Here is a 24,148-nt window from a genome sequence, read left to right on the forward strand (position 1 = left end):
TGCACGTGCGCACACGCCTCGCTTCAGATCCTGGGCTGCCCAAACCTCAGGCCCACTCTCCATCAACACCATCAACTCCGCTCTCCATGGCTGTGGGCACCCTGCAGGGTTGGTGGGGGCACAGGGTTGGGGGGGCACCGGGAGGCCAGCCCATGGCTGAGGGAGGTGGGACTGGCGAGGACCACCCGGGAGCCCCTCAGCAAGGCCTCTCCCTGGGCATACATGGAGGGTCGTCTGGCCTCTCCTCTCTCTTCGCTCACTCTGAGCTCCCCCAAAGGAGCAACAAGCAGAACAGCTCAAGAAGGGTCCCACCCTGAGTCTGCCTGGAGCCACGGAAGGAGGGAGGGAGCTGGCCTGCCCTCAGAGGAGCCTCCCCAGGGCTCTCGGAGAACTGCAGTCAAGGCACTTACAGGGTGCTGTCCTGCCAGCAACAGGCCTTGACCCTGCTGGGCAGGTACCAGATCCCTCTTGGCCTTCTAAGTCCCCATAACACCTGGGTGCCTGGTGGCCTAGCAGGTCCTTTTGCCCAGCCTCGCCTCCTGCCCATGCGTGATCTTTTTAAAAAATTCTTGCTTCCTCTGCTTCCTTCTTCTCCCTTCCTTCCCTTCTCCCTTCCCCTCTGCCTGCCCCTACCCCCTGCCTGCCTGAGAACCTGAGGCCCCTGGAGGGACGGTGACCGGCCAGCTCCCCAATCTCAGGGAAGGGGAACAGCTGTGAGCAGTCACTGGGGACACAGGTTTCCAGAAGTCTGGAGCAGACCAGACACCCAGAGACCTGGAGACAGGGAGAAGTTGGAGCTGTGCCCCCCCACCCACCCACCCAAGGTCTCAGGGCCTAAACATTCAAGGCAGGAAAGGCCCCCCCCACCTCATCCCTCCCTCAGGTCTCGGGGAAACGGGGTGGAAGAGGCCATCGGCAGTGACGCTAATTCCATTGTTGTCAACAAGTGGCCATGACGATTAATTGTGCTTTAATAATTCATCATTAGCTCTTCTACCACAATCTGGACAGTGTAAAAAGGGAATTAGTCTCGAGTGGTTAAGAAATTATGACACGTAAATGAGAGTTTCATCATAGGCGAACTACCCGACCTGTGTGGCGATGGGTGGGTGATGCCTTGGTAACCCCCATCGACCCCGGCCTCCAGCAGGCCGCCCCCCGCCCCTGGGGGCAACCGAGGCTCTACCTGGCTGCTACCCACCTGTCCCTTCTCACTGTCCCCTCCCTTGCCCACACCTATCACACCAGCCAGAAAGGGTGACGACAGTTCTCATGTATGCACCCCACTCTCCACGTCCAGGCTTTTCTTTATGCCTCTTTCTCAGCCTGAGCTGACAGCCCTTACCTCTGCCTGCTCAGCCCCCCACACTCCAGGCCATGTGTCCCCTCATTCCCCCGCCGCTTTCCACGTTTTCCACCGTTATGCTCCCCAGGCCCAGCGGGAGACTAAAGCGAGAGCGTGAGGTGGCAAGGGGGGCTTCCTAGGCCGTTGGGAATAGGAGCGAGAGGTGGAGCAATGAAAAGCAGCCCCCCTGGGGGAGCAGACGGCGGTGGAAGGCCCCAGGCCAGTGCTTCCTGCACCCGCGTGGTGTGCTCTCTCAGGGGCCCAGCAGCGTAGCCACTAGCCACACGTGGCTCGGGAGCACTTGACACGTGGGTAGTGCCACTGAGGAATGCAACCTTAAATTGTATCTCACTGTAATTAATTTCAATAGCTGCAAGCGGCTAGTGGCCGCCGTGTCGGGCATCTCTAGACAAATGAGTGAATATGCCTCTTACTAGGTATGCACAAATCTCCACATGGGGACACGAACGTGTGCGTGCGTGTGTGTGCACACGCCCGTGGGAGGGCACATGAGGTGACACCGTGTGGCCGGGCTGTGCTGTGGTGCGAGGCCAGAATGCGGTTTCGGTGTGTGTGCAGGCTGGAGGGGAGCGGGACAAAGGGGCCATTGTACCACATCCCCGACTCAAGCCCTCCTCTCTGCTGACATCACGGCGGCCCTAAATAGAGCTGCCCGGACCCGCTGCCCCAGACCCCGGCCGCCCCCCGTGTTGGGGCACAGCACCGGCTGCTCCCACCGAGGCTCCACGGGACTCACCTTTGTCTTCTTTATGACGAGATGGGCCACATTCCTAGGGTGGATTTCTCAGTCAACTTCAGATGGAAAATTCTAGAAAGGAAGGAGGCTTCTTTTGGATTTTTTTTATCGTTGCTGCTCTCTCAGAATCCTGGGTCCCTTTTGTGGGGGGAGCCCATCTCCTGGCAGGATTTTTTCCTGACTGAAACATGGCAGATGTCCCCTCCTCTTTGGGGTCAGCTCTTTACCCCCAGCTGCCCTGGTGCCTCCAAGACTTTCCTGGATGGACATGGGTGAGGGTGAGGAGGGGAGAGGTTGTTGGGGGGGCCGCCTAGCTAGAGTGTGGGAGCCTCAGGTGAGGGGGACAAGCGGGGTCGTGTGTAGAGCAGGAGAGGAAGTGTGGGGCTGCTCTCAAAACCGGGAGCCACAGGGGAAGGCTGCTCGGGGGCTGTGAGTGTGGGAGGCTGTGTCAGTGGGTGAGGCGGGTGAGAACGTGTCTGCCCACCCATAAACAAACGTGGCCGTGTTCAAAGGGGCCCCACACGCGGGCCGGTGTGTTGGGGATGGGTCGGGGTGGGGGTTCTGTGTGTGAGAGGACCGCTTCCCCACACACATGGGGGCGGAAGAGATGCTGCGTGGACTGAGAAGGTAAGGGTCTAGCAGCAGGGACATGTGCGTGCATAGGTGCGACAGAGGGCACAGGAGGGCCTGCGGGTGAATGGGGGCAGCTGATCAGGGAGGATGTGGGGGGAAAACCAGGAGAGGCTGGGTGTGGGGAGAGACCACCGTCCTAAAGTGTCAGGGCCCGTGGAGCCCTAGTGCTGGTGAGCACGTGTCTCTGTCCCCTTCCCGCTGTGCGCTCCAGAGGGTTCCAAGTAGAGCTGAGAGATGTCCACGGACCAGGGGGCAAGACCTGGGGAGAAGGATGGCCCTGGTCTAGCAGGGTAATCAGACCCTTCCGTACGCGGAGACTTCAATGCCTTTGCAGAGCACGTGCACAGCAAGCCCCGGAGGGAGGTGAGTTTGGTGCCTGCAGGTGCCGGAGAGTAGGGTTTTCTCGGCCGAAGGCAGTGGGAGGAAGAGGAGGATGGGGCGGGATGGCACATTTTAGAACAGAGGCCACATATTCACGCTCTAGGTGACTTCACTGCTGTGGGGCAGACCCCCCCCGCCCCCCGCAACTCCTCCAGGGTTCGGAAAATTCATGCCTGCACAGAGGTCTGGTACAAGCAGGTGTTCTGGAGAAAGCGAGGATAGGGGCTGAGTTCTGGGTTTGGGTCGATCTGGAGTGGAGATAAAGGAAGAGCCGTGAAACCAGCGCTGCCCAGTAAAAATAGTATGTGAGCCACAGATGTAATTTTTCATTTCAGCCATATTAAGGCAATAAAAAGAAACAGGTGAAGTTAATTTTAATAACATGTTTTATTTAACCCAGTATACCTCAGAACATCACTTCACTGGCCAGCAGACCGGCACCAGGAAGCACGAGAATTTCAGCCTCCACCCCAGACTTAGAAGGAGAGCGTGAACCCTTCACAGGGCACAGAATGTAAACGGAGCTCATTTAAGCTGGACCTCAGGGGGCAGGGGGACCCCACGGGCCTCTGGTTTGGCCGTGCTCACGCGAGGGTTCATGTGTAATAATGTCTCCTTTCTTGGGAGCTGCCAGATGCTGGGCACTCGTCCGGGGCTCACAAATCCTCCCAACAGCCCGCAGGCAGTTATGATTAATGTCTTACGAGTAAAGGAACTGTCAGAGCCGCGATTCGAGTCCTGCTCGCTCTGAGCCCAAATCCCAACAAACCCACCCTGTAAATGTGTGTGTGTGAAGAATCGGGGAGACACAGGCCCCGTGGGGACTGAAGCCAGCTGTAGGTAGGGCCCTGTGTTCCCCTTGGGCAGACATCCTCCTCCCGGACTGAGAGCTGCTGAGGGAAGGTGGAGAGTCAGGCCACGGTGGGGCCCTGTTTAGGGTGAAGGTGGAGGCCCCTGGGTCTCAGGGCAGCGCTGGCTGTGGGGCTGGAGGAGCCAAGGGTGGGGCAGGGCATGAGGCTGCATCTCAGGGTGGAGGGGACTGGGGGGCCACAGGGGCTGGTTTCCCGTGGCTGTGGAGGGTTGGGCGTGACTGCCGTGGGAGCTCGTCCCTCAGCGAGGAGCGAGGTGCTGCGTCAGGCCGCGCCTTTCCCACGCGCTGCCAGGGCGCCTGGGTGTGCGCGTGTGTGCCCAGGCTCCGTGTCCTCCGCAGTCACGCCATCCTCCCAGCTACTTGTCTGGGCCACTTCCTCCCAGGCCAGCAGCCAGGCTCCCGTGTGCTCCTCGGAGCCAAGATCTCAAGGCAAAGCTGTGCGGCGGAGGGAAGCAAGGGGCTGGCCAGGAATGCTCCCAGCCCTGGCTGCCCCGGGCAGGAGCGCAGAGACGCGGAGAGGGCAGCCCCCTCCTCAAGGGGGCAGGGATGGAGGAGGGGCACCCCGGAGAGCAGGCTGGCGGCTCAGAGCCTCCAGCCAGGGCAGACTCTGTGCAAGTCCAGATTTCGGCCAGATGAGGGGCCTCAAGGCAAAGGAGGAAATGAAGAGACAGAGACACCATCTTGTCAGAGGACCCATGTGGGTGGGGGGTGGCCACCCCTACAGGCACTCGGTCAAAAACATCTACTGAGCACCTCCCCTGTGCCAGCACTGAGCTTCTGCCCGCCTCTGGAGATGCTTATGGGATAACTAACTAACTAATAGGGATGGGATGCCCAGCAGGCAGGGCAACCCCAATATAATGGCAGACGCGCTAGCAATGGCCTTGCCCACCCCCTTTGCTCAGAGAGGAGAGCAACTTCCTTAAGAGCTCTGAGCACACCAGACCCCAGCATCAGAGCATCCTTCCTGAGCACCTACTGTGCTCAGGCGCTGCCCCCATCTGCAGAGGGCCCCCGGAAACCTGCCCTCCTGGAGCTTCTATCTAGGGTGGGAAGCCAGCCTGAACAGGGCACGAGGGGGGTGCAGGGTGCCCTGGAAGCAGGGGGGCCGGAGGGGGCTCTCTGAGGAGCTGCCACTTGGACAAAGACCAAAACAACGGCAGTGGGGGGGGCGGTTGTGTGGATGGGGAGAGGGGGCTGGGGGATCCTGGCAGAGGGAAGGGCAGGGGCAAAGGCCCTAAGGCAGGACCGGGTTATGAGGCAGGCTGCAGTGGCCATGTGAAGAGTAGGAAGGAGACCAGAGGGCTGGGCATGGCCAGCACGTCCAGTCAAGAGCATGGATCTTACTCTCAGTGTGACCGGAAGGCATTGGAGGGTCAAAAGCAGGGGGAGTGATGCCCGATCTTTCTTCTGAAAGGATGGGCCCTGGCTCCTGCTGGAGCTGAGACTGGAGGGGCAGAAGGGATGGGACACCATGGGGAGGCTGTTGCAGGGGCGCAGGAGCCAGATCCTGGTGCTGCACAGGGAAGGTCAGAGTGGAGGCTGTGAGAAGTGGATGGATTCAGGCCGTACTCGAAGGTGGCGATTCCGGGGAATGAGAGAAAGGGGAGGGGTCCAAGGGGACACTCACCACCCCCTTGCCTGTACATTTCTGAACACCTGGAAGCAATATTCAGAAACTTAGCCATCCTCAGAGGCCCTTGGCCTAGGAGGGGCCACCACCAGACTGGGGGCTGCCCTCCCCATCAGCCCCAAGCCTGGGCCCCTGTCTCCAGGTAAGGGGGAAAATTCCATGTGCAGCCCCCCATCTCCACCGCCCACTGCCCCCTGGGGGAAGGGAGAGGGATGGTTGAGAGTCAGCCCCAGGACAGTGGGTGGATCCCAGGCCTGGTGGGTCAAACTCAAAAAGCGATTTTGAGGTCACCACGAAGGACGTCTTGTCCTTGTTTGGATTTTCTTGGAGTTGCCACCCAGATCTAGAGGCCTGAGACCTAGGCCATAAATCCCAGCTCCTCTGCCATCCCTCCTTTATCTGGGTCCCCTCTCGGGCCTGATCTCTGGCTTGGCCTCCCAAGGCAGTGGTCAGATGTGAGACTGGGTGCGGCTCAGGACGGCAGTGGGCAGGGGCCCAGCTGGTCTGGTGTGGTTGTATCCACCTGGGAGAAACAAGCTCGGGCCTCTTCCTAGCCAGCTGAGCTCTCCAGGGCCAAGCTGGTGACATTCAGCTCAACAAGGGTGCCAGGTCGTGCTGTGTCCCCTGACCTCTGCCTGGCCCCTGGGGAAGCCCACCAGTAATGGGTCACTGAGCCCAGGCATTCAGGGTCCCCTATCCCAACCCCTCTCTCCATATACAGACTGGACTCCCTCACAGCATGAGTTACAAAGGGGCTCTTCCTCTAGGGGATCCGGACAGATAAGAGCCTGGACCTCTTGCTTCCAGAACCCTTCAGCCCTGGCAGCGTGGAGGTAGACATACCAGGTTCTAACCCAAGCTCTGCCACTTGCTTGCTCTGTGACCTTGGGTAAGTTGCTTACTCTCCTTGGGCCTCGGTTTCCTCCTCTGTAAAGTGGGGATGAGGAACCAGTAAAACCTCACAGTCAGGTCCTGTCCGAGGATTAAGACCAGGGCCGCAGATAGCAGGTCCTTCGCTCTTTCTTCCAGAGAAGTTGAGAAAACAGCAAAATGCCAAGAGTCCAAAGGGCAGGCTGGCAGCCCCTGGCTGCCTCTGAGGGCTCCCGGAGGCAGAAAGGGAAATTAAGGCAGCGAGTGCTGGTGGGAGGCTGCTGAGAAGAAGGAGCTGACAGCCACAAGTGAGCAGAGCGGCATCTATTTATTCTGGGGGTCCTGACCCCAGACACCCTCACCTCGCCCGCTGCCATCTCTCTGCTTGTTCCCAGCCTGGGGGCCGTCAGGCCAGGGCCCGGGATCCTGAGGAAGGATGTGGCTGTGGGCCAGCTGCTCTGTGCGTGGCGGGAGGAGGAGGCCGGGTCTGGGACTGGAACAGCAGAGGGAGGGTGTGAGGGGCTGTGATGCCCAGGCCCTGGTCCTCCTGCCTCCCCAGCCTAGCCCTCCGACCCCGAGTGTTGGGCCCTGGGGGCCATAGCCCTGGCCCTGCTGAGCAAACCCCACAGTTGCCTCAGAGGAGCAGGCAGGGCTGTGTGCCCCTTCCCTGGACCTCCCCCTCCCTGCCATCTGCCCCAGCCTCGAGCCAGAAGCCACCTTGTTCCCTGAAATGAGGCTGGCACCGCCCCGCATGCCCACCTGGCTGTGCCCTCAGTGCTGGTCCAGGATGAGGGGCACCTGGGCGCTGTCCACTTGTGGAGGCAGCCGCTCGCCTGTGCGCACGTTGAACATGGGCAGCGTGGACAGTGGCCGGGGCACCTCCCGGCTGGATGCCATCTGCCGCAGCTCCTCTGTGTTCCCGCGGATGGTGCAATGGTGGACCATCTGGATGCTGGGGGCACAGAGCCGGCAGAGTCGTCAGCTCTGGGAGTCACCCCCCCCCCCCACCGAGGCCCAGGGTTGCCCTGCCTGTCCTCCCCACCTGCTATGTAGGGGGACACTCACACACATGATGCGTGGGGGGAGGACAAACAGGAAGGTCTTTGGTGCCGGCTCAGCGTCCAGTGACAGAGGCATAGGCTGTGGGTATAGACAGCCTGGATTCAAAGCTGTGTGTCCCTGGCAAGGTACTGAACCACTCTGTGCCTCAGTGTCCTCAACTGTAAAATGGGCATAATACTAGAACCTACTTCCTAGCACTGTGGTGGGAATTAAATGAGAAAAATGTTTAGAAAAGTGCTTGGAGCATGCTAAGAGCTCCCGCGATACTCGGCATGAATAGATACCCACAGTGGATCCATATTTCCAGAGGCCAGCATTTGCTGGGCTTTATATTCCCATGACCCTCTAGGTCCCTTCTAGCACTCAGTTCCCTCCCCTAATACTCTCTCCTACCATTGACCATCCAGTCTTCCCTGTCTCATCCCTGTCTTAGTCTGGCAAACCTCCCCGCCTCCATCTCTTCCCACCTCCTACTTTGGCTCCTGCTGTTTCCGGCCAGACCTCTATGGTCTCATCTTCCTGCTGCTCCCGGTTAGCCTCCTTGGCCTTTGTACCTGGACCTCTCCCACCCCGCCCCAGGACTAGCTCTGGACACTGAGTCTTTGCTCTCTGGCTTTATTCCAGACCACAGCTCCCCTGGCTCCGCCCTCAGTGGGCCTGAAATCCCTAGGGCAGTCAGGAAGTCCCTTCTGAGTTCTAGTCTTTCTGGAAGAAGATTTTCTTCTTTCTTCTCAGAAAGCTCAGCCACATTCTCATTTGAGATCCTCACGAGCTTGCTTTCTGCTGTGGGGGGCAAGCTTCAGTTCATTCTGGGAAGTAGGGTAGCACAGTGTAACCAAGCATGAGGACTTGCTGTGGGTTTGAATGTCAGTTCTGCTACTTACTGCCTGTGTGACCTTATGCAAGTCACTTAACTTCTCTGTACCACTATTTCCTCAATTACAATGCAGTTTTTGTACAAATGAAATGAGTTAATACAGGAAATACTTCGATGTCTCCTGGTCAGCCTCACAGCAAGTGGTAGCTAATATTACAGGGAGGCTGACATGGCTATCATCATCATCAGTGTTATTTTATTATAGTAGGTTCACTGATGTACTTGGCCTCCAGTAATGGGATGTTTCCAAGCCCCTTTACCCACCCACATTTGTGGGTCCAGCCTGGAGATATTTTCCCGGACTACCTGGTTGCCAGGTGAGACAGATAGCAGGGACTCTTCATTACAAACAATAAGAATTAGTTTCCTTGGGGGGTGCCTGGGTGGCTCAGTTAGTTAAGCGACTGCCTTCAGCTCAGGTCATGGTCCTGGAGTCCTGGGATCGAGTCCCACATCGGGCTTCCTGCTCTGCGGGGAGTCTGCTTCTCCTTCTGACCCTCCCCTCTCTCATGCTCTCTCTCTCTCTCAAATAAATAAATAAAAATCTTAAAAAAAAAAAAAAAGATTTCCTTGGGACGCCTGGGTGGCTCATTCGGTTGAGCATCAGACTCTTGATTTCTGCTCAGGTCATCAACTCAGGGTCCTGAGATTGAGCCCCGAGTGGGGCTCCACGCTCAGCCGGGAGTCTGCTTCTCTCCCTCTTCCTCTGCCCACCCCCCCACCCGACCAACTCTCAAAATAAATAAAGTCTTAAAAAAAAAAGAGGGCGCCTGGGTGACTCAGTTGGTTAAGGGTGTGACTTCGGCTCAGGTCATGATCCCGGGGTCCTGGGATCGAGTCCCACATCGAGCTCTCTGCTCAGCAGGGAGTCTGCTTCTCCCTTTCCGGCTGCCCCTCCTCCTGCTTGTGCTCGCTCTCTCTCTCGCTCTCTCTCTCGCTCTCAAATAAATAAATAAAGTCTTAAAAAAAAAAGAATTCATTTCCTTAAAGGGGTGGGGGCCCAAGGCAGGGCCTGGGTTGACTTGATCAAATGGGGGAGGGGCACTTGACTCACTTAACCCACTTGACTCTGGGTTACTGATCAAATGGGGGAGGGGCAATGATCCCCACCCCTGTCCAAGTCTCAGTTAGTGGATACCAACACCAGCTAGAGCCTGAGAGATTAGATGACAGGTCAGACTTTCTAGCTTCCTGCTGAATGGGCCACACTCCTTGGTGGGGGCGGAGAGCAGGACCAGGTCCTGTCTGGTTGGCGGGAAGAGGTGGAGACAGCCTCTAAGGCCAGGGGAGGATCAAGATGAGCTCTTGAGTCTGGAATTTGGCAAGCAGAGCTGTCCAAAACACAATTTTCCATTCCCAGGCAAGGGGAGGCTGAGGGAGTAAGGAAGCAAGAAGCATGTGGATGCTTAGGGCCAGAGGCAGCCAGGCAAGTAATGCCCTGGCAGGGGAAGGCCCCCTCCCCGCCCCCAGCCCCGCATCTGGGTCTCATTACTCTGGCGACACACACAGGTGGAAAATGTTCTGGGGATGTTTTTCCATAGCAGGAGCAGAAGGAGCAGAAGCCAGCCACGCTGCTGCCTTCCCCTGCAGCCCTTCCACATCAGCACCTAGGCAGACGAACGAATAGGCAGGCATTCCTACACACACACACACACGCATTCTCCACCACCAACACACAGCCCTTGAGCCCTGTCTCTGACACACAGACCACAGAAAAGGGTCAGGCTGGAGGACCTTCTGACCAGCAAACTCTGATACAGGCAGCAGAATCACAATTTGTGGATAATTTGAAAAATGGTAGACATTGAACAAGAAAAAAAAAAAAAATGGAATCTGTAGAAATAAGTCCACTCAAAATCCAAACCAACAAGGGCTACTATGGCACACGGTAAGCCTGGTGATTGAGTCAACATTGACGGAGGAAGCAGATTTTCCTGAGAGCTTCCAAGCTCCAAAACTGAGCCAGCAGAACAGGCCGTGCTCAAAATCACTGGTCAGAAGAGAATTTCCACAATGGCAGAAGGTATAATTGATCAAATTTGGCACAGGCCAAAAAATTGAGGAATGAAATGTTCCTTGAAAAACTGACATGGAAGATCATTCATCCCGATGGGGAAAAAAATTCTATCAAATAAAAATGAAAATAGGGAAAAAAAGAAGCAAAGCAGAGCCTTTGTGCTTTGTGATCAAAGGTGACCCAGGAATCAAATCGACCTGAGCAGAGCAAGGAATTATAGTTTTGTTCACTCTGGAAAATATTTTCCCCATAACAATTCAGAAATGTGGGTATAATTCTGTTGCTAAAAATATTTGTATTCCTCAACCCAATGGGTTGAGATAGGTCAAGATGGTGGGTTTAAAACTGAGGTCTCAGGGGGCACCTGGGTGGCTCAGTCGGTTAAGTGTCCGACCCTCAATTTCAGCTCAGGTCATGAGCTTGGGGTCCTGAGATGGAGCCCCATGTCACACTCCACACTCAGTGCAGAGTCAGCTTGTCCCCCTCTCTCCCCTCTCCCCCCGCCACCGCTTGCTCTCATTCTCTCTCTCTCTCAAATAAATAAATAAAATCTTTTTTAAAAACTGGGGTCTCAGAACACCCTGAAATCAGCTGGTTCAGGTGCATACGTTTCTAAACACACGTGCACGCGCATGAACACACCACGTGAGTCCACCCATCCCCCCACACAGCCTCAGCCCTTCTTCCCAGGGTACCTGGCTTGTCAAATGCCCACACTATCTGGCAACTCCCGTCTGCACCTCCCGGGAGGGAACAATGGGACCACTGTGACCTTCACAGGATTCTGGTGGCCTCACAATGTCCCCCTGAGGTCACCACAGAGGTAACCTTGCCACCCCCTGCCCCTGAGGCACAAGTCTGCTGAGGCCAGCCGTGGGTGATCATCCTTGGTCCTACTTCTGGCCACCCAGGGGGAGGCTGGGGCTGGAGCTCTCCGAGGAAGCCTCTGAGGGAACCAGGACCAGAGACTCGCCTCGCCCACCGAAGAGCAGCCCAGTGGAGACTTCCAGCCGCCACCCTGGAGGTCCCTGCACCTAGTCCCCTTCAACCGCCCCAGGGAGAGATGCAGAAAGACACTTTGGCTCCTCCCCCATCTGCACCCTTGGCCTCGAGCACTGCCCAGGGTGCAGGCAGGCAGGCCAGCACCTCTGGGGCCCCTGGCAAGAATGAGACTGGGCGCTGCGCCAGCCCCAAAACCCGCCGGAAGCCCAGCATATCCAAGGTGATCCTGGGGGTTGTGGTGGACAAGGGCGTGCACAACCGCGTGAGTCTAGCCACCCTGAAGAAGGCGGTCAGCGGCATGGGCTACAACATGACCCGGAACGCCTGGTGCTTCAAGCGAGTGCTCAAGGGGCTGGTGGACAAGGGTGTTCTCAAGCAGGTGACCGGCAAGGGGGCCTTGGGCTCCTTCCGCATGGGCATGGGCAAGAAGTTTGCCTCCAAGTTCAAGCTCAGGGACCAGAGACAACGCCAGTCGGGGCAGCGCCGGCCTGGGAAGCGCCGGCCTGGGCAGCGCCGGCCTCGGAAGGGCCGGTCTGGGAAGCGCCGACTGCCAGTGGGCTCCCGGAGGGGGCACAAGCGACTACGCAAGGAGGTTCGCAGGGTGGCCAAATGCCGCCGCAATTAACGAGGCAGGCCAGGCAAGCAGGCGAGGGTGCCAGGCCCGCCCCAGGCTCGGTGCAGTGGGAATTAAAGGAGCCTAACTTATTTCACACCTGCCTCCTGGAATCTTTGGAGCTCAGGGGAGTGGGAGTGGAAGGAAGCTGGGGACAGAGGAGGAGTAAGGCCGCCGGGGGTGGGAACCTGAGCAAAGTAAGAGTGAGATGGATTTGGGGAAAGGGCTGGAGGAATTGAAAGCATCCACAGACATTAGCTAGTTCAATGACCCCGTCATCAGAAACCAGGGCCAGAGAGCATCATGCTGATTGTGTGGCAGAAGCCAGGCTGGAGCCATACCTAATGTCTGACTCAGGGAAGTGTACGTGTGTGTGCGTGTGTGCACGCGCGCACGCGTGTGTGTGCGTGCACGCGTGTGCGCGCGCGTGTGTATGTGTGTGCGTGTGTGCATGTGTGTGTGCACGCAGCCTCTTAAGTGGCTTCTCGAACCCTTTCCCCCAGGGTGGCCGCAGGCCCCCACACCTGGCCGGGTCCCCTCCTGTGCCCCATCCCAGGTTGGAGTCCTCCACGGAGACGCAGAAAATGAGAAGGCCGGGCCAGGAGAGGTCAGACCCAGCAACCAGCCAGCCCAGACCTGGAGCTCGGAGGCCAGGCGTGGCCCCCATCAGCTCAGAGTAATCTGGCTTGTCTGTGCTGCTCATGGAGGTTAGGGAGGGGGGTCTAGCTTGGCAGTCTAGGGGTGCTCCCACCCAGTCCCCCCCCCCCCAGCTTTCCCCTACTTACTCCGAGGTGGCCAGGTCTCTCTTCAGCCTGCGGAAAATTGAGGGAGGGGGTTAGCTATTATCCACACCCCTCCCTCCTGGTGCCAGGCGAGGCAAGAGGTCCCCACCCCCTTCCTGGCTGAGGACCCCTCTCCCTGAGGAGTCTGTGTCCCCAGGCAGCACAGCGCCCCAAGGAGCCCCGTGGAGGTGAGCAGCAGTGCCCTCCCTGCCCTCTGTCCCCCACACTCACCGTCCCTCCCGCCGGCAGCACATGACGTAGGCCAGCCCCAGAGTGAGCAGGAGAGCCACCAGCAGGGGCACCAGGAGGGTGACCAGCGCGTCGGTGAGGAAGTCTCGGGCCGTGGCCTCAGTAGGTGGGCAGAAGAACGGGTCATGCTCCAGGATCCCATCGCCTGGGGTGGGCACCTCATCTGCGGGCTCTGGCACTGACTTATCCACCTGCTCAGAGAGCCCAGGGCTCACTGAGGAGCCGTTGGCTGGACACAGAGACCCCCTGGGGGGACGGGGCAGGGGTGCCCCATACAACCACAGGGTTTCCTCCTGCCTGTCTCCCCCAGCTTGGGTGACCTCTCAGGACAAGCACTGGACTAGGAACCCAGAGAGAAGGACGAGGAGAGGCAGGTCCATACAATGGTTAGAGCACACCTCTAGGGCCCGACTGCCTGGGTTTGAATCCCGATTCAGACAAGTGCTGTGCTGGATGACTTCCCTCCAGGTGCCTCCTTTCCCTCACCTGGAATGTCAGAACGCTAATAGTGGACCCTGTTTCTGGGGTGGTGGTGAGGGTAAAGCATGTTGATTGGCTAGAGCCTAGCACAGAGCAAGTGCTCGAGGATGTTGATGATCTGTCCCTGGCTGCACTGTTGGTCAATTCACAGGAACAGAGTACTCCAGGGGTTCCCAACCTGGGGAGTCAGGGTCTCTAGGGACCCCAGATAATTGTGCTCAACATCCCAAAGAGCAGTAGTGAGCATCTTTGGTTTATAACTTGGAGGTGAGAGGTATCTGTTCCTTATTGCAGGCAGATTTGCTAGGTGACACCTTAGAAGGAAGCAGAGCTGTCCCAAAGAGTCCCCTGGTGGGGAAAGGGTTTTTAGAACGGCCCTATTGGAGTGATTGTTCTAGCTGTTGGGTTGGGCGCATCAAGGACTTCTGGACCCTGTGATCCCTTTTCTGGATTATGGACTCTGTCGCCCTCTTGTGGGATGAGGTGGAACTTCAGAGCGCGCAAGCGCGCACGTGTGTGTGTGTGTGTGTGTGTGTGTGTGTGTGTGTGTGTGCATGCGCGCTCGCCACCCTGACCATAATCAGAGAAAGAAACAGGATGGGGTGGGAATAGGGCTAGGGAGGAGACTGTGATGGGGGTCATGCCCCATCCCCACCCCCGGATCCAGGGTCCCTCCTCACCAGGGACACATTGCACCAGTCAACGCGGAAGTGAGGTGCCAAGGTGTCATAGCAGGACAGAAGTGGAGGCTGACCCTGGGCACAACGAGCATGGCTGTCGGGAGATGCCACCATCTTCAGGCAGGTGGAGAAGGGTGAGGCAGAGCCCACCTTGATGTAAACCCTGGGCCCAGATAGAAACCACCATTAACATATTGGGGGGGGCACTGGGCACTGGAGATTTGGGGTTGCAGGACCACCTTGAGACCTGGGTTATGGTGAAAGTACACAGAACACCCCAGCCTTCCTGGGGGCCTTATACTCCCAGGAATGTCTTTTGATAGCTGGATCTTTTATGTCCTCATGGGGCATCAGGGAGTATAGAGTTCAGGATAACTAGGGTTTGGGCCCAGGAAGGGCAAGAAGATGAAGGGGTGGCTGGAGGGAAGTGGACGGTGATGTGAGAGATACACATGGTGTGAAGGTGCACAAAGGTGCTCCATGCCCGCCCACCCCCCAAGAAGGCCAGCTGCCGCCCCCTCCTCCAGGAAGCACTCCGGGGTTGCACACTTACCCTTCCTTGCGACCCTCAATGGGAAGGGGGACGCGGCCCCCACGGTCCAAGGCGGAGGTAATGTTGAGTAGCTGGAGCTCTCCCGGCTCCCAGAGCCCCCCCAAGGCTGTGAGGAAGCGACTGGCAGGGGTTGAGGGCAGCACCTCCTCCACATCATGGCTGCACACCAGGAATTCAGCTTGGTATGGCAGCAGGGGGCCTGGAAATGCCAGGCTGGCACTTGAGGCTCCACACTGAGTCCTGCACGAATCCTTCCCAAGCCTGCCCCCCTCAAGCTCCTCCCCACGCCCCCTCAGACTCCTTCTTTCCTCCCTAACTTCCCATCCCTCACAGCCCCAAATGCCCTTCCCACAGCCTCAACAACTTCCCAAGGCCCCAGAGACTGTCAGCAGAACGGCCAAGAATACAAATCGAGAGCCCTTCCAGGACGCCCTGCTCCTGCTACTCCCAAGTATCCCCTTCACACCCCCCTCCCTCCTTCCAAGAGAAACCCCCAAGACTGGAGTTGGGGGAGGGTGGAGGTGGGGCAGGGGTTAGGCGGGGCTGACGGTACCTTCTGGGTCCCCAATCAACAGCACCAGCCTCTGCCGGGTGGTGTCAAAGCTGTCCCGATTGTAGGCTGTGACCTGGGGTGGGGAGGATGCAGAAGAGAGCTGAGGGCTGGGGCGAGGGGAGAAACGTGGAGGGGACTGAGACACCCTCCAATTAGAGGCATCTAAATTATGTAAATGAACATGCACGAATGCCCACATGGGACACAGCCACCGGGGTCCCTGCTTGTACCTCGATGACCTGGCGCCCACGATCTTCGGGGGTGGGGGCGCCGTAGAGGAAGCCAGGCTGGTGGGGGCTGCGCTGGGTGTAGCGGAGCCACCGAGGCAGGTCTGGGTGTCCCTGGAGGTGGGCGTGGTAGGTGACAGGGGTGGTGGGGGGCACATCTGGTGGAAGGGAGGACAGGGGATTGGAGAAATGACAGGAGGCCCCACCGGCCCCTGGCCAGGCACCACCAGCCCGCCGATGGCCTTTAGGCCCCTCTCACCGACATGCTCGGGACGACGCAGGACAGTTTCCCGGTCCAGGGTGTGCACAAAGACGCGGCCCACAAGAGGCTGCAGGGTGGTCTGCTGGGCCTCGGCGTCCCCCAGCCCTGCCAAGAGACCTGTGGGGACCCCACAACCCCCAAAACACATGCATCAGCCTTAATCCTGGACAGGGGAGAAGCTCCTGGTGCCCCTAAGAGAGAGGAGAAGTTGTGGGGGGCTCCCAGGAAAGGACAGGTGGAGGGGTCCTCGCTGTGCCACACAAACTTAGATCAGTGACAAGTCCCAGACCTTTGTTGGGTTTGGATTCATGGGAACCCCCTCCTCCAGTCCTCATTTTAGGCTCCCTTTGAGGGGTCACCCCGGGCAGGGACTGCTGTCTGGCTGAGAAGGGTGTGGGGTGTGTGGGGGTGGATGCGTGTTATGGGCACTTGTAAAACAGAACCCTTAAGAATGCGGTGTTAGGGGCGCCTGGGAGGCTCAGTCGGTTAAGCATCTGACTGTTGATTTCGGTTCAGGTCATGGTCTCAGGGTCTTGAGATCGAGCCCCGGTTGGCTTCTGCCACTCTGGGCATGGAGCTTGCTTAGGATTCTCTCTCTTTCTTTCCCTCTGCACCTCCCCACCCCCAAGGGCACTCTCAGTCATTCTCCCTGCTTTCTCTCTCTCAAAATAAATAAATAAAAACAAATTTTAAAAAAGAATGCTGAGTGTCTGGGAAGCTTGGAGGGGAAGGGGAGAGTGAAGGAGGAGGTGAGTAGCCATTCTGGGACTCCCTCCCAACTCCCCTAATACACAGGGGGAAAGGGACCCACAGTAGAAACCAATAGAAGCTGAGCAAATGGGATCCTGAGCCCCAGGGAAAGGACCTGCCCCAGCGGGCCCCCACACCCTCCCAAGGCCAAATTTAGCCTGGGCCTAGAAAGAAGGCAGACCAGCCAGCCCATTAAAGGGCCAACGACACTCCGGGCCTGTGCTGTCAGGCCCACCTCGGCCTAGGACACCCCGCCCTTCAGAGCTCCCCGTCCCCCACATCCCAGAGCCCCGCTCCCAGTCCCATTTCCCTGGACCTCCCCCTGGATACAGCATGAACACCCCAAAGTCCTTCTGGGCCCTGGGCCCAGACCCCTCCCCTGAGGGACCTCTGTCTGTCCACCTCTTCACCCATAAATCCCGTCCCTTTGTCCTGGGCCTCTCCCAGAAGAAGGCCCCAACTTGCCCACAAGAAGAATCCAGATTAGAGCTTCAGCCATGGCTGCCCCAGCCTGCCCGGCCCCTGTGAGTGACAGAGACAGGAGCAGGGGGGAGGAGAGAGGGAGGGAGGGATGACGGGGGAGGTGTCCCAGAGCAGCTGACCCCAGCTTCTGCCAGTGGGTCCTCCCTATCCCCACCCAGAGCAGGCACTGAATCTGGTGTGAACACTCTCCTCACATGACCGGGTCCCTCCAGTGATCCCCTCCCAGTGGCCAGAGAACGTTCTGTAAACCACCAACCTGACTACCTCAGTCCCCCCTGAAAACACTAAGGGATCCCCTTGCCCTGAGTCCCCAGCTGTTGATGGCTTTCCGACCCTGCCTGGACCTGGCCATCGTGTCCAGAATCCTCTCCTCTCCCCCCTGCCAACCACACACACACACACACACACACACATGCACACACACACACACACACGCACACACGCACACACACCACCCCAGGCTTCTGCCCAGCCTCACTCTGCTGCCCACCCCCCACCAAACTGACATGCTCACTAAGTCCTTTGCACAAGCTGTTCCCTCTGCTTGGGGTTCCCTTCCCGGTCTCATCCCACCAGCCAACTGCCACTCACCTGGCAAGACTCAACACAGGCCTCCTCTCCTCCCTGCGGGCTTTCTGTGCTGCCTTCCTCCGCTAGGCCGAGCTGGGTGCCCGCTTGGCCCCTGTGCCCAGCACTGCAGGGCGGGGCGTCTAGAATCTTACTATCTTCCTGTCCCCGGACCTGGCACAGGGCCCGGCAACCTGCAGGTGTAGGGGGGCCTGGGCGACAGCCTCCTTAATGGCACACAGAACAGCCGGGTGCCCATTCACCCAGCCCTCATCCCCAGAGCAGGCACCCCCAGTGTGTACCCCAGGTCTGGGAAGAGAGCGGGCCCTGGACAGGACTAACCAGGGAGAGCCAAGGCTGCAAGCCGGCCCCACACGAATCCCACCTTGACCCCTCGCTGGAGACGTGGCCTTGAAAAACTCAGCGGCCCTGCCTCGGCTCTGTTCCCACAACTACAGCCTGGCAGGATAGTGCTCACCTCTGGATGTGCTTGTCACGAAGCCACAGCCTCATGAACTCAGCACGAACTTACAGGCCACCCCCTGTGTGCCGGGCCCAGAGGAAGTGGGGAGGGACAGACACCTGCCCCACGGAGCTCGCACGCGGGCGGGCCCTGCCAAACCCCCGCCTGCCACCGTGCGCGGGGCTTTACATTCACGGACGTACGGTGACTCCTTCCGTCCCTGCAGTTCCCAGGAGTGCTTTCATCCCCATTTTCAGATGAGAAGAGTGAGGCACCAGTGCTTCGTGACCCCCCCTCCCCCCCAAAGCCGTACTACCTCCCGACCAGCTGAGGCCAGTCCCTGGCTGCCGGGGCACCCCGCCCCCTCCTTCTTGCCTCGGTCAAGGATCTGGGTCCAGGTGTGAAGGGGGTGGGATGCCCTTCTCTTTGGTGGCTTCTCATTCAGAGCAGGCAGAGGGGACTCTCCCTAGATGTCCTGAGGAGGAAGCGGGGACCCGCAGGTGCCAGGGTTCCAAAATTCCTGGTGTGTGCGTGAGCATCCCTCCTGGGCATCGCCACCTCCCCACCGTACCCAGCACCCCAAACATGGACGCCTGGGACCTGCTCTGGTCGGGCCTGAGGGGCATGATGGCCTGCCAACTGGAATGACCAGGGGCAGGTTACTTAGTCCTCATCTTTTTTTCTCTCTCCCTGCCTGACCATCCCACCCATCCCTGGAGAGCCACCAAATTCCAGAGTCAGCATCCACTCAGGCTCTCAGACAGGGCAGGGTTTGTCCCAGAATCACCTTGGCGCCTCTCCGCCTTCTCAGAGATGGAGATGGAGGGCATGAGGGAGGAAAGTTCTCAAGGCAGAGGGAGAGTCAGAGGGCGCTGAGGGAGCAGGCAGAGCTGCCAGAGTCTGGCCGGCTGCCCAGGCCTCAGCCCCTCAGAGGCTCCATGTGACTCCCCTGCTCTTCTTTGGAGCCCCCCACTCACACCCTCAGCTGTCTTAAGGTAGCAGTGCCCAAATCCAGTGCCACCAGGCCCTCAGAGGCGAGTCTCCTTATGGATCCTTCTCCCCCTCCCCGCAACCAGGGACTGTGCCAGGAGCCAGCCAGAAGTCCCCTGGAAGTCCCTGTGGCCGACCAGAGGACCTCCCCACCTCAGAGCTGACCGGATTGCAAGCTGCTGCTGGAATACTCAGCATCTCTGTTCGTTGGGGCCTGGGCATAGAGAGTGGGGTCACAGGGCCCTTAAACTTCTTAGTTTGCAAATTTTATTTTAAGTAGGCTCCACACACAGTGTGGAGCCCAATGCGGGGCTTGAACTCGACCCTGAGATCAAGACCTGAGCTGAGATCGAGAGTCAGACGCTTAACTGACTGAGCCACCCAGGTGCCCCTTAGTTTGCAAATTTTAAACAAAACCAAAGCCTACAGAATAAAAGAATGAAACCTCCATATATCCATCCCCCAGCTTCAACAGTCAGCAACTTCTGGCCAATCTCCTGTCACCTGTACCCACCCCCCCAACTTTCCCTCTTGTTTCATTTCCTCTGTCAATATTTTAGCATGTATCTTTGAAAGATGATAACTCTTTTATTTATTATTTTTAATAGAATGACTCTTTTTTAAACAATCACGATTGTTACACCTAGTCTGTTAGTATACCTTAAAGTTAATAATAATTCCTTAATATCAGACCTATAGTGTTCAGATTTCCAATTTCTCATAAACGTCTTTTTTTTTTTTAAGTGTATTTGTTTGAATCAGGATCCAAATAAGGCGCATACACTGCAACTGATTGATGCGTCTCCTTTAAATCCATAGGTTCCCCATCCAAACCTCTCTCTCTCTCTGTCTTTTTCCTTGAGAGAACCAGACCATTTGCCGTGCAGTTTTCCAGTCTGGGTTTTGCTGATTGCATCTCTAGGGTGTTCTTTAACACATCTTTCTGACCTCTGCACTTCCTGTAAATTATATTTCCTGTACATTGTTATTTCCTGTAAATTGTAGTTGGATTGAAAGTCCTGATCAGTTGTAGGTTCTATTTTCTTTGGCAAGACCACTTCACAGATGGTGGTATTGCTTCTTCTATCCAGAAGCACAGCAACCACGGATGCTTTGTGCCTCATCTATCAGTCTCTCCCCCCCACCCCCAAATGGTGATACTTACATCCAATCATTCCTTCCTTTATTAGCCAGAATAATTCTCGACACAGAAACTGCCCCTCACTTACTGTTTGGTTACTGAGTGTTGTAGCTCATATAGGAAAGATAGGATAAATACTTGATTCTCTTCCTGTATTTGCCAATTTCTAAATAATGAGTTGATTCTCTAACATCCCTCAAACTTCAGCCTGTTAGCTTTTCAAAAACAGTAGCATAATTATGAATTTATGGCTTTAAGCATATTTGATTGCTTTGGTCCATTGTGACTAGTGTCCCTCCTGGTCCTCAAGCTGTCCCTTCTTGAGCTCCCAAGGCAGCTCTCACCAGTCAGAGCATCCGTCTGGGGGGACAGGTGGGTCAGGTCTCTGCCTCTCCACACCTGTCTCCCCAGCTTTCTGCCGGATTTCCGCCTGTCAGTGTCCCAATTTAATTCCTCCGGTCCTTTGTCCCTGGCTCTCCCCACTCAGTGAATATCTGCTGAATGAATGAATGGTTGATCGAATAAATGCATCATCTCCCCAACTCTCTCCTTCCACTTCTGTCTCTATGAACCTCCTGATTTCTGAGGGCCATATTTTCTTCATCTGCATCTACAACGGGGGATTATATGTTGTCATGAGGGACAAAGGAAAGGGATTCTCATCATTGTGATCTGATTGTCGCATCTGCCTCCCAGACTCCACCCCCATCCTCCTCCCCGCCTTCGCCGCCCCCAGTGCCACAACAAAGAATGCGATCTGTCAGTCAGCCACGAGAGGGCGCGTTCGTGGCTGCAGCCTGGACCTGCGCCTGCGCAATATTGGGGCGGGGCGGGGGGACGGGGCGGGGGCTGGTTGGGTGGAGGGGTGGGAGCGCTCCGCCCCGGGTTGGGCTTGCGCGTCAGAAGTGTTTGCTGAGCGCTGTAGCTAGAGGGGGCGACGCAGGAGGAGGCCCACGGCCCCGAGTCTTACTTCGTCCTCCCCTTCCGGGTCCAGAGGATGTCCTACCAAGCGGGGAGGAGAACCCGCCTGGAGGCGGGGGGGGGGGGGGGGGGGGGCTGGACACAATGCCCTCTTTCCCACCATCCCCATCATTTGTATCAACCCTCCGACTTCCAAGGACATGTCCCTATTTCCCCACCCTCCACGACGTTTGAGGGCACGAGTCTGAGGACCTAAGTGTACCCAGATTCCTCCTCCCTTTTTTTTATCTTTGGCCTTCAGCGCTCAAAGAGGTTACTTGAGCCTTGTGACCGCCCAGAGCAATCAATCATGAGTCTGAGAATACCAGAGACCATCCCTGGCCAAACTTTCTAGCTTACAGGAGAAACAGAGAAGGGGAGGGACTGTCAGAGGGCTCACAGCACAGCATTCTGCCCAGCTAGATCTCTGGACATGGAGAAGAGACACTCCGTCTTTGTAAAGTGGGGGTAATAAGGATCCATGAGATAATGAAAACAAAAGTGCTTTGTAAACTGTAAAGCTCTGGAGAAAGTAAGGGGTCTTTTACGGAAGGTGCAAGACTGTAGCTGCCCAGGGCCAAGCCGCTGGCACAGCCTGAGAGCTGGGAGAAGTCCGATTTAGAAGCCACCGCTCAGTGATAGGAGGATTCGGAAAATAAAAGAAACAAAATCTCTGACAATTTTTTGCAGATGGTATGATTATTTATATAGAAAATCCAAGACATTCTACAGGCATGTTATTAGGGTTGTTAAGGGAGATTGGCAAGATTGCTGGACAAAATTTAGTATCCAAATACAAATAAAATACAAAATCCAACAGTGTTTCTATACACTAACAATAAGTTATTAGAAACTGTAATATCTTTTTAAAAATACATAATTAGCAATAACAAAATGGTACAGAACCCCCAAAAAACTCACAGATACTTATGAAGCAAAATGATAGATTGTAAAAGTATAAAAACTATAGGCTTTAAAAGGAATAAGTGGAGAGATGTATTCAGTTTAGGGATGAGAAGCCTCAATGTCAGGAAGAAAATTCTCTCCATATTAATCTTCTGATTCAGTGTGAGTCCAATGAATATCCCAATAGGATTTTTCAGAGTTAGGCAAGCCGATTCTAAAATTCATACAGAAGAGCCAAGGACCAAAAAGAGGCTAGACAATTCTGAAAAAGAATAAGCCCCTAACAGATACCAAGACCTATTTAGAAGCAATAGTAATTAAAACAATGTGGTATTGGTGCTGGGCTAGACAAAGAGATCAATAGAATAGAGTGCCCAGAAACAGATCCAAGCATATGTGGGAATGTGATTTATGATGTCCGTGGCACTGCGACTCAGTGAGAGGGGACAACTAATAGAAAGTGTTGTGACAATTGGCTTTTCAAATGAAAAATCTTCGCACTATCCATAAATATTAATTCCAGATGGATTAAAGACCTAAAAGTGAAAGAAACGAAACTTTAAAATACTTAGAAGAAAATGTAGGAGATCTCAGGATAGGAAAAGATTTCTCAGACAAGAAGAGATGCAACTCACAAAAGATTGATTTTACTACATTACAAAAAAAAAGAAGAAGAAGAGAAAGCTTTCTGCTGTAACATTATAAACAAAGTTACAAGACAAGCAACAGCCTGGCTGACAATGTTGGCAGCATGTAAAACAGATAAAAGGACCCGAAAATAATGTAACATGTGTCAACTGTACTAAAAAAATTATTAGAATTAAAAATACATAAATAAACAAACAACAAAAAGGTTAGTATCCAAGATATATAAAGAATGCCCTACAAATCAATAAGGAAAGCACAGACCTTTTGCGTGCCACCCCAAATAGCATTCCTTCCCTTCTTCCCTGCTAATGGAACCCTGGTCTGATTCAGGAATCCGGAGTCTAGGCTTTTGGGGAGGTTGGGCCTTCCCCAGCTGCATCAGGTAAATGGTGATCAGTCCAAAAACAGCATGATAATTCAGTTCCTCCGGTCAGTGGTTGGTTTAGGTGTGGACATGTATGGAGTTCTGGCCACCAAGACGGGAAGGGAGATCTCCTGTGGGGCCTCTGGGAAAGAGACACTGAGAAGAAAATGACCACTTTCTTCTACATCTGGACATTTGTCTGCAAAAGACACCTGAGGGGAGGCCACCATTGTGGACCTTGAGGGGGCCGGTCTAAGAGGTAAGCCAACACGATGAGGAAGATTTTGTGGAAAGATGGTTCTTGACGGTCCCAGCTGAGATTCTGAATTTAACCAACCTTAAGACTTCTTGTTATGTGAAATCATAAAATTCCTTTTTTGCTTAAACCACATTTAGTTGGGCTTTCTATAACTCGTATCAAAAGGTGCACCAGAAAAAAAATGTTGCAACAGCTAGCAAAGGATATGAACGTAAGCATTTCGCCCAGAGGAACCCTGGATGGCCCCTGAGCATGATAGGAGGCTCGACCTCACAGGCAGGGAATGCAGATTCAAATGAGGTATCACTTCACACCCATCAGACTGGCAAAAATAAAGTCTCACAAGAGCAGATGTTGGAAAGGATGTGGTCAGACGGGACACCTTGTACAATGCTGGTGGCGAGAGCATAAAGTGGCACTGTAGCTGGACAGAGTAGTCAGGCAGAACGAGAGGAGTAGAAGAGAGGAGTAGAAAGTGTGCCTGCCCACAGCCCTGGCTCTCTCTACTCCGAGGTATCTGCTCTCCTGGTGGATTCACACCAGTACAAGGATGCTCACCGCACCCCTGTTTATAATAGCAGAACACAGCAACACCTCAAATGCCCTTCAGTAGAGGAACTGATAAATAAATTGTGGCTTATTCCTATGATGAAATACCAAACAGAAGTTAAGGTGAAGGAATCCACATGTATCAGTGTGGCTCCATTTGTGAAAAAGACACCGAATGGAAAAAATGTTGCAAGATGATCCACACAGGAAGATGGTTCTTT

The 24,148-nt window shown here is 55.7% G+C and overlaps 1 protein-coding gene across 1 annotated transcript; it reads right to left on the reverse strand.

The window, feature by feature from the left end:
* Positions 1 to 6,803: 6,803 nt before the first annotated feature.
* Positions 6,804 to 18,112, reverse strand: SGCA (sarcoglycan alpha). Its single transcript, XM_078066454.1, has 11 exons — positions 17,672 to 18,112; positions 17,063 to 17,119; positions 15,845 to 15,964; positions 15,589 to 15,743; positions 15,359 to 15,431; positions 14,806 to 15,004; positions 14,253 to 14,415; positions 13,075 to 13,283; positions 12,847 to 12,873; positions 7,250 to 7,442; positions 6,804 to 6,983 (listed from the first exon to the last, which is right to left on the reverse strand). The coding sequence occupies exons 2-10, from the start codon at positions 17,094 to 17,096 to the stop codon at positions 7,262 to 7,264; spliced, it is 1,161 nt and encodes a 386-aa protein (XP_077922580.1). The 5' UTR covers positions 17,097 to 17,119; positions 17,672 to 18,112; the 3' UTR covers positions 6,804 to 6,983; positions 7,250 to 7,261.
* Positions 18,113 to 24,148: the final 6,036 nt, after the last annotated feature.

The sequence above is a fragment of the Halichoerus grypus genome, chromosome 2, assembly GCF_964656455.1.
Source record: "Halichoerus grypus chromosome 2, mHalGry1.hap1.1, whole genome shotgun sequence".
NCBI classification, from domain to species: Eukaryota; Metazoa; Chordata; class Mammalia; order Carnivora; family Phocidae; genus Halichoerus; species Halichoerus grypus.